This window comes from Hesperophylax consimilis, chromosome 18, assembly GCF_061612785.1.
Source record: "Hesperophylax consimilis isolate HC1 chromosome 18, BYU_Hcon_1.0, whole genome shotgun sequence".
Taxonomy (NCBI): domain Eukaryota; kingdom Metazoa; phylum Arthropoda; class Insecta; order Trichoptera; family Limnephilidae; genus Hesperophylax; species Hesperophylax consimilis.
In genome coordinates this window covers 3,906,368-3,920,600 of record NC_142853.1, presented here as the reverse complement: position 1 = coordinate 3,920,600, position 14,233 = coordinate 3,906,368, and the positions used below count along the sequence as shown (strand labels likewise).

General features: G+C 34.4%; 1 protein-coding gene and 1 non-coding gene across 2 annotated transcripts in view; both read left to right on the top strand.

Moving 5' to 3' along the window:
• The window catches only part of LOC149415264 (uncharacterized), a 36,636-nt gene that overhangs the window by 4,149 nt on the left and 18,254 nt on the right, over positions 1-14,233 (top strand). The window contains exon 2 of the mRNA XM_089642839.1: positions 12,616-12,754. Within this exon, the coding sequence (XP_089498965.1) occupies positions 12,616-12,754 (139 nt within the window). The remainder of the gene's footprint in view (positions 1-12,615; positions 12,755-14,233) is intronic.
• On the top strand, positions 9,747-9,818 carry TRNAD-GUC (transfer RNA aspartic acid (anticodon GUC)). Its single transcript has one exon. It is a non-coding gene; the product is annotated as a tRNA-Asp (tRNA).

Here is a 14,233-nt window from a genome sequence, read left to right as displayed (position 1 = left end):
CTTACTTTCTGCACCCTTTAGATATCACGCCCGGGGTCAGTGATCTCGTTGTTCCATCTTTATTCCGGTTCTGGTCATAAATTCCTTACAGCATCTTGAAAAAATAAAGATTATTTCGCTTTTTCAAATGATTTAGATGCTTAAGATTCTTTAGAAGTTATATTATGCACTTAATTTCTGAGGTTTAGTATTTACTTTATTTTACAAAAACCTGACATTGCTCAACTTTCCTCCACTCTATATACCCACATGTAGTATATATTATATATATAAACCTTCCGGAAGAAATTCTGTAAATGATAGTGAAAACCCTATCAAAATCCGGTGTGTAGTTCAGAAGAACTAAGCGCACAAACAGACAGACGCGGATAGTCACTTTATTTTAGTGTAATAAAGATATATGAGATTATTTCCCACAGCGAAAATTCTTTTTTTTTTCAAATTCAAAAAAATTTATTGCACAGAAAGAGTACAAAGGGTATAGCTTATAGGTTACATCCTATTTCTTCCAGCTAACCCAACAAATACACATTATATTACATAACCCAACAATTACATGTTCAAATAAATAACAGTAAATAAAAAAATAGAGGTATTTAATTCATGAAAGGTATTCATTTAAGGTGTAGTGACATTTATTTAAAAGAAATGTTTTTGGTGTTGATTTAAATTTAAGTATGTCGGTTATTTGTTTGATGCTACGTGGAAGGTTTTTATATACTTTAATGGCCATTATAGTGTGGTCCTTTTTGAAAAATAGTTTTGTTTGCTTTTGGGATTAATAAGTTTTCTGTGAACCTTGTAGCGTGTGAGTTTTTTTGTGGGAACTTTTCTGGAGATAATCGTACTAACAGGCATAACTCCATTATATATATGTCCGTCACTGTCAGAAGTTTAAGATTTTTAAAAATTGGTCTACATGAATCCCGGTGATCAGAAGAAAATACCGAAGAAAAACACCAAAATACTAAATATTTTTGCTTACGATCAAAACGTCGATTTTCCATTTTTGAAAGTTTATGACCATTTTGGTCATTTTTAGAGACATCAAAAAACTTATTCTACTGTCGCTGTAAATTCTTCAAATACAATACATTTTCATCAAAACAAAAAAAGAGATTACTTCATTGTTAAAAAGTAATCAGATAAATAAGTAGGCGTGTCACTTGCCTTACTTTATTTCAATGCTATATCAATTGACAAAAGGACAGGTAAATAATGAATAATGGCAGGTATTCAATTATTGATTCTTATTTCTGTGCATCCTGTTATTATGACATATACGATATACGTAGCTCATCAATAATGTGACCGCGACTGGTTCGGTACTCCAAACACCGTTTCAAGTTCAACGCCTCGTCCCGTCCGACCGTCCAACGGGGCTTTCTTATTAACATCTTCTTCTCCTCACTTACCCATCGTCGCTCCCTATCAACGGGACTCGAGATCCAAATCTCAAAAGGAACAGTTCGAACAGTGCAAAAACTAAAAAAACACTTAACATAAGCATTTCAAGTTCACTCAAAGAAAGCATTAAAAAATAGAACGTTTTATATTAAGACTTTCAAGTTCATCGAAAAGAAACTTTAAAAAAGGAACGTTTTATTTAACTCATTAATATCATTCTAAGCATTTCAAGAGCTACCAAAATAATTTTCAAAAATAGAACGTTTTATTATAAGAATTTCAAGTTCATCGAAAATAAACTTTCAAAAAAAGAACGTTTTATTTCAGAATTTCAAGTGCACCCAAAACACAAAAAAGTAGAACGAATTATTATTTAACATATCGTTTTTTAATTTTGTGTTGTTTTTTATTGTGTGAAATGAGTTGTGTTCAGAAATTAAATTTGTGTTTTTAGTGATTGGTTAAAATGATGAAGAACTATTTATTTTTGTTTTGTTTGTTTGTTGTTTTGCCCACTGTTTGGCCTGCAAAATTTGTGCCGAAATGGAAGAAGCAGGTTTGTTTTATCATTACTTTTAATAGTCTTTGTTTTGTGGGTAGATTCCACAGTCAATTTTTTCATGTTCTAGTAGCAAGTCATCTGGCGAAGTTGTTTTTTTTCTCATTATTATTTGTTTACATTATATTATCATTTATTTGTTTATACTAAAACATCCCACCAGTTTCAAGATAAGTACAACGTCAATAAATAATTTAATATTATTACTTTCATCTTTTCCGTTAAATTCAGAACAAAATAGATATTTTTTATAGCTAAGCATTTGACAGAATATAATATCTTCTTTTATTTTTTGATGTATTGTATTTAGCGCCCTTGAGGTGATTTTTCATAAAAAATGGCGCTCTACAAATCATCCAATTATTATTTTATTATTATTATTGTGCATTCTGAGATCTAAGGATCAGCGAGGCTGATATTTCAATTGTGCTAGAAAAAACATTCGCCATCATTTACATGATTTTTTGGAACGGTGTTTTAAGTAAGTACTGCCAGCTCCTCAATTTCGTCAACTACACGGAGAAAAAATGAGTATCGCTGATTTATTAAAATCAGGCCGCTTCCTTTTAATCTTTTAGTAAACACATCGGAACACGTATTCATGTACCTGCATTTATCCTGATAATACACAATGACGAGATTCGAAAATATTAGAATTTTTATGAACACGTGTTTTACTGAAAGTTTATTAGGAAACCTAACAATTCATTCATTAAAGGCCTGCAATCTCGTTACCAACCGGATTATGAATAATTTGAAGAGATTCTTAATAAATTAGCAATATTTAATAACAGCAAGTTTTCTCCGTGTACGGCTTTGGTAAGAATTCGAAACTAAGGGAAAACTGCCAAAGTAAATATGAATTATTTCCTACAATTATAACAAAAGAAAATAAAAATCAAATATCTACAAAAAAGATTTTGTTTACCTAATTTGAATAAACTAACCTAATGGAAACTGACCGGTATAAATCCTAGCCCTGCACTGTACGTTGCGTTGTAGTGCATCAAAAAGTATGCACAAATTCCTAAGCGTCTGACCACGGTCCTGATATCTGATATACATATAATAATATACATTTGAAAACAGCAAATTTCTCCAGCATATTGGGTTTCTTTTTGGCATTAGAAATCATTTTGTTATATTTGATGAACTTTCGCATTCAGAAAACAATTTAGTTTTCCGTTGGTGCTGTTGTGAGAAATTGAAACATGTCCAAAAGAGTTTGTGCGAAACAAAGAATCGTGCAGGGCCTGTCCGACGATTCATTAATTATTTGGATACAGGGGGTATCCCACCACCTTACAAGGCTATCAAGAGGGTTGTGAAATACTCTTAAAGGATTAGTGATACCTACTGCAAGTTATTCTGAAATGGGCACTTTTCCAAAATCTAAAAAATCCATTAAAATGTGTCATTATCATAAAATGGCCATTCATCGCCTTTTTTTTGACATCTGAAAGGTCCCCGTAAAATTACGATTCTAAGTCCGTTTCAGCTTTTGAACAAATTGTGAACAGCAGAAGAAGACAGCTATCATATAGTTAAGCTTAATTCTGGTAATATGAATTTACCAGAATGCATAAACGCACCTAGAATCAGCGTTTTCGGAGCAAAAAACAAAACAGAGCTGTAACAGCCGTGAACTGGCACAAGTAAATTTTTGCGAATTAACTGGGCTTTAGTTTTTTTTATTAAAATCACCTTTTATAAATGCAGTATGTTGTAGTACGGCCGGGAATACACATCAGATTTTGCTTTCTTTGATCAGACAATAGTATCGGATGAACCAAATGCGTGTCCGATTATCGTGTTCGATTTGTTGAGGTCTCAGTCGTTTCCAAACTGTCTAGCGAAACTTATACAGGGTGTATCGGCACTAACCCGACAAACTTTAACCAGCTATTCCTTAGCACATTTGGAGTAAAAAATGTTATGTACACTTTGCTGTCCGGTAACATTTTTTTTCTTTTAAAAACAAAAAATAAATAAAATTTCCACACTCCGCTACTGCCCACAGTATAGGGGTAAAATAATTGGCAACGCCGCGCTACTGTCATCTCTTTCACACATATTCTGTCTCAAGTCCCGTGTGGTTCCCGCCACCCCGTCTCGTATCAGTGGTCAGTGCTGTTTTGGGAGTTCGCATGTCATCAAGTTTCTAGTTTCGTTTTTGTTTTGTTATCTAAGTTTTTACTGTTGAAATATGCCCCTCAATTATCCACCTGCCGAGCAAGCAGATATTGTTTTTGTTTATGGATTTTGCAATGGAAATTCACGAGCAGCCGTAAGGGAGTATCGCATGAGGTTTCCTGGAAGACGCGTCCCACACCATGCTACCTTTGTCCAGGTTTGTACCCTATCAATTGTTTATTGAAACTATTTACATTCATTGATAATGCCAAAAAGCGCTTTTGAAATTTAAACTGGGAACATTAAAAACATAACAAGGGGCCACCAACTTTAAAAATGTAAATTGTACTTTAGGTGATTTGTGTTCAGTGGTCACTAAACGGCGTTTTAAAAAGTTAATTAATTTTAATCTCTAATAAATGCATCATTCACTGCAATTGAATTCACTCCCTTTCTCACCATGGGATTATTTAAATTACTTGAATTCAATTTCACCCCTGTGAATCCAAGATATCAACCGTACCTAGTTAAGAAAATTATAATTTAAAACACTTTGTTATACATTTTACTATAAAAAAATGAAATAAATGAAGAGAAAACGTAAGTTTTCTGATATGTGCCTAAAATAAGTGTTCTTTAAAAATAAAATGAGTGAAAAAGCCCGCGATTGTTTATTTGACATTATTACTGAGCTGAATAATAAAAGCAGTTGTTATTTGTTGTTTTGTTTCAGATGTATCAACAATTGCGTGACTGTGGCATCGGACGGATTGAAGGCGCCGGCGGAGGACACAACATCGTTCCTGTGGCAGTTGAGGAGAGAATCCTGAACTTAATTACCGAAGACCCCACGCTGTCCGTGCGTCGGGTCGCTCTGATGATAGGACACAGGGAACACATGGCGGTATGGAGAGTTCTGAAGAAGCACGGGCTCAAACCTTTTCACTATAGGCGCTGCCAAGGCCTCATGGAGAATGACCACTTTTCCAGAGTCGTGTACTGCAGAAGAATGCTGCATAATGTCATAAGAGATGCAGACTTCATGAAAAACATATTGTTTACCGACGAAGCACAGTTCACTAAAACAGGAGTGCTAAATGTGCACAACTTGCACCATTGGGCTGAACAAAACCCCAAGCTTGTTCGGGAGTCGTCGAGCCAGGACAGATTTTCCATCAACATGTGGGCAGGAATCCTGGGAAATCAAATACTCGGTCCAATCGAGTTGCCTCCCAGACTAAATGGACCGATGTATTTGGAGTTCTTACAAGTGCAACTGGGCGAGATTCTGGAAGATGTGAACCTCGAATTACTACGGAGAATGTGGTTCCAGCACGATGGAGCCCCACCACACTATTCGATTGCCGTGCGGAACTACTTGGATGTCGAGTTTCCTGGTCGTTGGATAGGCCGTGGAAGTCCGGCCATTGCTTGGCCACCAAGATCACCCGACCTGACCCCCCTGGATTACTACCTGTGGGGGGCTCTCAAGGAAAAAGTGTATGCTAAGCCAATAGCCTCAAGAGAGCAACTGCTCGAACGAGTGATGGAAGCCGCTGCAGAAATTAAAGCAAATCCTGCAAACTTAAATAATCAAAATATAACAAGACTACACGCTTGCATCGAAAATAATGGTAGTCACTTCGAACAAATGCTCCAATAAAAAATTAACATAAACTACATGTCCGCATTTTCATTTATTATTTATTGGTAAAATTCTCACAATGTCATTCATTTACACATCAATATTACCTACATATCAATATTTAATAAAATCTGTAGAAGAGTATGCCCGTCGGCATTCAACAAGTTTTTCGACAAGTGTGTCGAAAAGCGTCTTCTCTCTTTCCTACACACTAAATATTAATGGTTAAAAATGAGACGACTGATGCTTGTAAGCGCGCCAATACGTAAAAACAACGAAACTCGAATAAGAATTGCCAGGTGGGTTTTTTAATCGCTTTAATCTGACTTTAAACAATAATTAAACACGTAAAAATTATTTAATATAATATTACAGTACAGTACTTTGAACCTTCGCAATAAATTTATTTGATTTTAAGTTTAGTTTGTAGAACTCCATTTCAATTTAGAGATTTTTTTTATTTTAACAGTCTTATTAAAAAATTTATAAAAACAGTGTGTTTATAAACAAGTTCTGCTAGTTGTAATTATTATTACGCGTGACAGCTGTTTCACCTTCTGACGGCATTATCAAACTTTGGTAAAGCCACTTACAGACGACGTAAGTGATAACTTTCTTTTTTTATTATTCTGGCTTTATTGATTTCCGAGTAAATTGTCGTAAATTATTATTTGCTAATCCCAATATTATTTGCTAATGCTAATAATTAAGTGAAATTTTAAACAATGCAATAATAGGATTATTGCATTGTTAATTTCACTTAATGTCGTTGGTATTTCCAACTGATGACTCAGGGGTTTATTTCCCTGAATAATTAAGTATTTTGGGGTCTAATTATTATGCATTTCATTACATCCGATAATTTAAACAATTTTTATGTTGAATTGGGGTAAGTTTTATGGCTAAGGGAAGGAGTGGAAGGTGAGGAAGTACCTGGATATTCAGATCTGGTCACCAAATACGGCTAGTCATTTCAAGCAACGTTTAAATTCTAAACCTGGATATTCAGATCTGGTCACCAAATACGGCTAGTCATTTCAAGCAACGTTTAAATTCTGAACCTGGATATTCAGATCTGGTCACCAAATACGGCTAGTCATTTCAAGTAACGTTTAAATTCTAAACCTGGATATTCAGATCTGGTCACCAAATACGGCTAGTCATTTCAAGCAACGTTTAAATTCTGAACCTGGATATTCAGATCTGGTCACCAAATACGGCTAGTCATTTCAAGCAACGTTTAAATTCTAAACCTGGATATTCAGATCTGGTCACCAAATACGGCTAGTCATTTCAAGCAACGTTTAAATTCTGAACCTGGATATTCAGATCTGGTCACCAAATACGGCTAGTCATTTCAAGCAACGTTTAAATTCTAAACCTGGATATTCAGATCTGGTCACCAAATACGGCTAGTCATTTCAAGCAACGTTTAAATTCTGAACCTGGATATTCAGATCTGGTCACCAAATACGGCTAGTCATTTCAAGCAACGTTTAAATTCTGAATTAATTAATCAATTACGAAAAAGCGTGGGGTTAAGAATATTTTTTTTAAATTATAGTTGTAATTTATTGTCGATTTTTTAAAAAAATTGCGATATTTTAAATAAAATTTAATAATTATTGTTTAAATAAATTAGCAATCTGGCAGCATTCATTTGCAGGTGGTCAATCCAATGCAGTCATGACGTTTGTGTGAGTGCTTTCCTTTGTCTCAGTGTGTTGCGCAGCAGTTTTATATGAACCGTTTTTTGATTCATCGGGATTGTTTTTAAAACTATACATTCTTTGTACCTTCAAATTAGTGGAAATAAACTTAAGTGTGTCAAGCTGCTCGTTATATTCCGGTAATTCTGGAAGGCTTTTAACATAAGCAATAATATTCATAAATCACATTCCGCGAAGTTGTAAATAACTAAATTTATTAAAAAATATACGTTGTAGGATAGCCTAGCAAGTAACATTTTGACAGAGCACTTACGGTGATTTAAAAAACAACGGCGCTGTTCAAATAATCCAATTATTATTATTGATAAGTACCTAAGTGAGGAAAATTGTTTTTAAAAGTGCTCAGAATTATTGGACTTCGATTATAAATTCAGGAAATCTACTAATTAGTTTCTTAGTTTCAAAATTAGACTATTTAATACGTGAAACGCGTAAGAGGTGAAACCAAAGCATTCCAGAGGTGAAACAATTTAGATACAAAAATAAAACTGATGTGTACAATACAAGAAGACAATCAGTGATTCGCATACGAAAAATGTGAATAATCATTATTGTTAAATAAAATATTTCTTTTCTGGTACTGGATTATGTAATACGGGCTTCGTTCGCAGCAACACGCGAGAGTTGCGATGTTGCTTTCAAATTTTGACAAAGGATAAAACAGTGGTGACATGTGGTGAAAATATGTTTAATTAATTTTTTATTAAAAAAAAACGTTACCGGACAGCAAAGTGCACATAACATTTTTTACTCCAAATGTGCTAAGGAATAGCTGGTTAAAGTTTGTCGGGTTAGTGCCGATACACCCTGTATACAGACTTCCTCCCCAAGTGCTTTATTTGCCTATCATGATATTCCTTCCTTACGTTACAAGGCATTGATGCATATTTATTGTTATGAACTTTAATTTGTAGAACTCCATTTTTTATCTGAATATCGCACAAGAGTCCCAGCTGCTGCGAACCATCTGGATTCAGTGAGACTATGGCATCCCCGATCGGGTTATGTTGTGAGGCTGAAGGTAATAGGGAGGGGAAGCAGATGGAAAACAGGAAGTTGTGAACAAAAATCAGGCTATTTAGGTCAGGTCACTAAACACGGCTAAAGCCATTTCAAGCAACATTTCAATTCTTAATGGTGGTCTTACACCAGGGCGATAGTGACAGCATCTTCGGCTCTGGGACGTAAATATAAATATACTTAACATTATTTTTAAGGCGATGCACTACGTAGTAATTTAAAATCATGTGTTTTTGGTTTGAAAATTTGGTCGCCTAGAAATGTTTCAGATGCTTTAATTAAATACTGCGAATAGAATTTAAATAATTGAGTATTTTTTGGATACTTAAGTCTTTTTATAAGCCCAGAAAAAATAATGTAAAGACCTATGAAAACTGCTTTAAAGTTCAAAATCTTCTACTTTCGAACCCATTTTCGGTTATGGTTTTATTGTATAGAGTGGCAAATTAAGTTATTTATAAAATGATCGAAAAACATTTAAATATTTGTGCCTGTACATCCACAGAATAAAATAAAAGGCACTTTTTGGCCATGTTTTTTTCTTACATAAATCAAAACAGGTGGATGGTGTGAAGCGGGAATTTAAGCCTTATCAACATCTAAGTAAGGTATGTTATTGATAGAGGCTCGATTCAAAATATAACACGACGTAGTGCATCGCCTTAATGAAAAAATAACACAACTTGATCAAATAGAGTTAACCGAGAAACCGCGACCTCCGGATTGCTAGTCGAGAGCTTTACCCCTCGATCACGGAGACCGTCGAGTTTTTTTAGGAGGAGGTATTTTAATTAATAATATTATTATTCAATTTATAAATAAATAAATTATTTATGTGCCGTTGAAGACATTATCACGTTTTATAATGCTAAGAAGACGAAATAGCTGTCACGCATAATAATAATTGCAAAAGCAGAATTATTTTTTTTAATAAATTGAATAATAATATAATTACGTAGGCGTTGATACTTGCATACTGCAGTGATAAGTAGTTGTGTGTCAATACTCATTTGCAAACTGGCGAGTCGGAAGAAAAAGTCGGACGTGTATTCCAGTTATATGAGACAATCTAATTGGAAGTAAAATCTACGACGCCTTTTTAAGTCGGCCCTCCGATTCGATAGTCGGATCGGAACCGATCGAAAAACTGATGTAAAAATCTGACATGTATTCCCGGCCTAACTGTTTTTACTCTGACGTATATAATAGCCAATATTAGATTATGTTTTAAAATTTAGCGCCTGTGTAAGTATCTTCAGTAGTATAGTGGTAAGTATCCCCGCCTGTCACGCGGGAGACCGGGGTTCGATTCCCCGCTGGAGAGATATTTTTTTAATAAAGCCAACACTGAAAGTTTTTTTTAAATGGTATCCGGTTATAAAAACCTCATTTTATATACAGTTCATATTTTTATGAACGCGTTAAATTTTGATAATATTATTTTTTGGTTAGGAACGAGAAATATTGTTTATTATACAATTAAATAATACGGTAATTAAAAATTGAACAAACGAATTTTCAATGATTATTTCAACGATTATAAAACTAAAAAGATAACCATAAATGATTTCAAAAACTCAGATCAACATAGAATACACAATATAAAACTGTATAGCGACCTCTCCCTCTTATTATCAAAGTACGCATTTAAGAGGAAACTACAAGTCAAAAATGTGTATATTCTTAGTATGCCTTATATTGTAGGTAATAGGCATTAAAATCGCTTGACAAACGGAGTCTAGAAACGTTCGATTTCAAGCACAAAACTGGTTTTGATTTATTTTGTAAATAATTCTATTAGAAAGCAAAAAAGTTAATCAAGTGAATCTATCACAGATAACCTTAGCTATAATACTGTATTTTTTAAAAGTTGTTTCCTTTACGCGTTCATACTTTTCTGTTGAAAAAAATTTTTTTTTAGTAGTTTACAATTTAATTTTTTATTGGTTAATTTATTATTTTATTTGTATTCTACTCAATCGAAATGATAGGAAAACTTCAATTTATCTAAAGCATATTTTTTAGCATTCATAATGTACACGTCGTTATAAAGATGAATCAAATAGTGATTTAGCATTAAGCTTCGCCAATCATGGAGCGTATACCTACACAGTAAACCTTTTAAATAATTTTTAGAAAACGATTTATTAATTCTGAGAGTAAAAATACAGAAATATATGAGTATATTCAAAATCGGTATTTTTTTATTACCTTATTTCAATAATACGCAATTACCAATAGCTCAAAATTCCATCAAACGAAACAACATACAAAAACAGGTATCCGGAAATTAAAAGTTTGTAACAAATGGTTTCCGTAAACTTATGTAAACCTACTGCATGACAGCAATCCTTCTGGTGGTCAAATACTTGTACGTTCAATACTTCATACCACTGCAGTAATGTATGACAATATATCGAACTGCACGCGATAACACAAGTACCTATCTGCTTAATGACATTTCATTGCTTGCACTTTTAACTTTTTGAACACTTTTTGAACAAACATTCGAAAAAGTTCCCCAATTCCTCGCATATGTGCACAATATAATAACAAATTTTACAGCATTGACATTTTTGGTAATAACCTAAAGAAATATCGATATGAAGTAATGCGTACGATCGATTATTAATATGAGTGTATGGAATGTATCGGCAGCATCTCCTATCCTCTTCCTATTTTCCTCTTCCTATCCTCTTCCTATTTTCCTCTTCCTCTCCCCTTCCTTTAACACCAAATTAATTTTAAGAAACTAAAACTTCATTTCTATTGCACTTTAACATAAGAAACTTCTGTGGCTTGACTACGATTAACTTGTATATTTATATCTATCACTGCATATTATATAAAAGCTGTTTGTTTCTTACAAAATAAATAAACTCTAGAATGGAATTTATTGAAAATGCCTACGCACATTATTATAACAAACTAAAATAAATGAATAAAATAATAATGATACACATCAAAGTAATATTTAATAATTGAAGCAGAATATAATATTAATATAAAATCTCAGTGAAATACGAAACAGAAAACGACAGAGATAATAAAAAGGTAACGGTCGCAACTAGGAATTGAACCCAGATCCTTTCCTCTTGTCGGGACAACACTCTCCGAACTGACCTACTGAGCTACCTAGTTATATTCAATCATTTTTAACCATCTCGTATTTCAATTTAAGATTTGCTAGTAATATCTTCAATTAATTCCAATATTTATAAGGCTCACATCTTTATAAACGGTTGCAAAGTTCAACATGATTATATTATTATTTATATATTTATTATGTCATCGAGATTTGTTATCAACAATATCTTCTTCTATAATTTGAACTTGGGAGGCGGGTATGAGTGCCGCCGCCCCGGGAACCATTTATTGGATAACCAACACCTATGCTATAGGTCTCCCCAAGTGGTTTGCTACGTTTGGTAACTTAGCAGGGGTTCCCCCGTTCATCGGGTGAGATGTGTTCAAATCTGGGCGGCGGATGGCCCTGCACACCAGCTGCGCGGCGGGCCAGATCGGGAGAGGCCAATTTGGGGAGATCCTTTGCCCTCTCCAGCTGGTTTCTCTCGACTCATCGTCTTTACGATTCACACTTCTGTCATTCCTGGACACACAGACTTCTAGATTCCTTCCCACCCCTCATACCTTATAACTAACTTATTATTATTAACTTATTCTCCTTCCTTTCCTGAAAAAGAACCTCCACACAGCATCCTCAAAGATGACATAGGCCCTGAGGAAAACCATTATCGTCGGGACTGGGTTCTGTGTTGAGTAAATGTAAAAAAATAATGATTCATTATTGAATTTATCGGAACAAATTTGTAAGGTTATAAACATCAATGTAATATTATTCAATAAAGAGGACAAAATATTCACAAAAAAGCCAAACAAAACACATTGATGTATTATATTTCGATGAGACACGAAGCGAGAATCTAGGTTACACTTTTTTACCTCCAATTGACCTCCAACTCTCCCAACGCTGTAACTAAAGCTACCGAATCCCGTCTTCGCTGAGCTCTTGAGTGATACCAAATTGCAACTGTTACTTTATTTTTATTAATATTATCTTCTTCTTCGATGTTTAATTATTTTTAATTTTGATATTATAGGCATGTGAGATCCCAGCCTCCCAGAACGAATACAGCCACTACAGCTGTGACGAGGATGGCGAATTAAAATGCCTTCCCGGCTGGCAAGGCGACCTCTGTGATGTGCCAATCTGCAGAAGAGGATGCGATCCTCTCAATGGTACGATTATATTTTATATACTGTGTTTTTCTCTTTAACATGAACTTACGTGATGTCTGACAACGTTTTTACTTATTTTATTTTATGAATGTACGCAACAAATAGGGGTTAGCAAAAAAACCAAATAAATGACAAAGAATAAATACCTCTCATCCAATATGGTTGTAAAATAATGCGTTAACATAAAACAATAAGTATTCAAAAAACAATGGACAATAAAGTTTGAGTCAAGTTGCAACAAGAGTTCAATAACTTTTGAAAATTCTGGGAGCTATTGCTAAATATGACTGGAATCTTTCCACTTCTGAATCTTGGTGGGTGACCCATCCATCTGCAGTGGGTTATATAGTCGATACATTCGCACAAGAGTAGACACAGTACACGTAGAGCATCTGACCGGCAATCAGAAGGCTGCGGGTTCAATTTCCAATATTAATATGGATACATATGAGTTGCTTACTAGATTTTACCGTTTATCCCATACTAGTTGACAGCCTTTCAGAAGAAATTCTCTAAATGATAGTAAAAACCCTATTAAAATCCGATACGTAGTTTAAAAGAATTAAGCGCACAAACAGACAGATGTGGATAGCGATCTTGTTTCATACTATTTAGGTTGTATACAACTGATACATTATGGCATTATTGCAAGCGATCGCTCAAACTTTTGCAAGCTTGCCATAATATGCCAAAAAACGCTCGGATGGATATACCATTCAAAGACAACGGGTAACAAGCGGTGAACCTAAAAAGCCCAGGAGCCACTCGACAACAATTTGAAGCCGCGGGGTGAGGGATGAATGAAAAATACCAAAACATCTTTTATTCCATTCCTTGTCTCATCTAATACCCAAAAAAATCATGCGCGATTATAACACACAAATAAAAAATATGTAATGGTTCATTATGCACCATTTTGCATACAAAACATTTTAAAAGTTAGTCCTCAAGTCCTCAATGGCTGCCATCCCAAGCATTGATGTATTATACAGGCATTGTTGTATTTAGTCAATGCTGACAGGCAATTTCCCATCACCCTAGATTTGGCTTCAATGCCATTCATACAAAATCGTACGAATGCTCTAATTCAGGGCTTTCATCACAATAATGTATTTTATAAGCAGTCTTCCGTGCACGTCCCTGTATTATATTTTCATCCCGCATACTATCAGCTCATCGGCCTACAGGTTTAAACACCGTTAAAATGTTAATAAATAACCAATTATCAGCTCGCTACAGTTTATGCTTAATTTTATTACCGTATATTGCAGCCTGACTATAAAAGAACCGCTAAAAGCAGTGGTCCCATTAAATCACTGTAAATCCATTTTAAACAACCGGTCATCGGGAAAAAAACAATTTGAGTAGATGCAGGTCACACAATATTCGAGATTTGAGTAGATGCAGGTAACACATTATCTGAGATTTGAGTAGATGCAGGTCAAACAATATCTGAGATTTAAGTGGTTGCAGGTAACA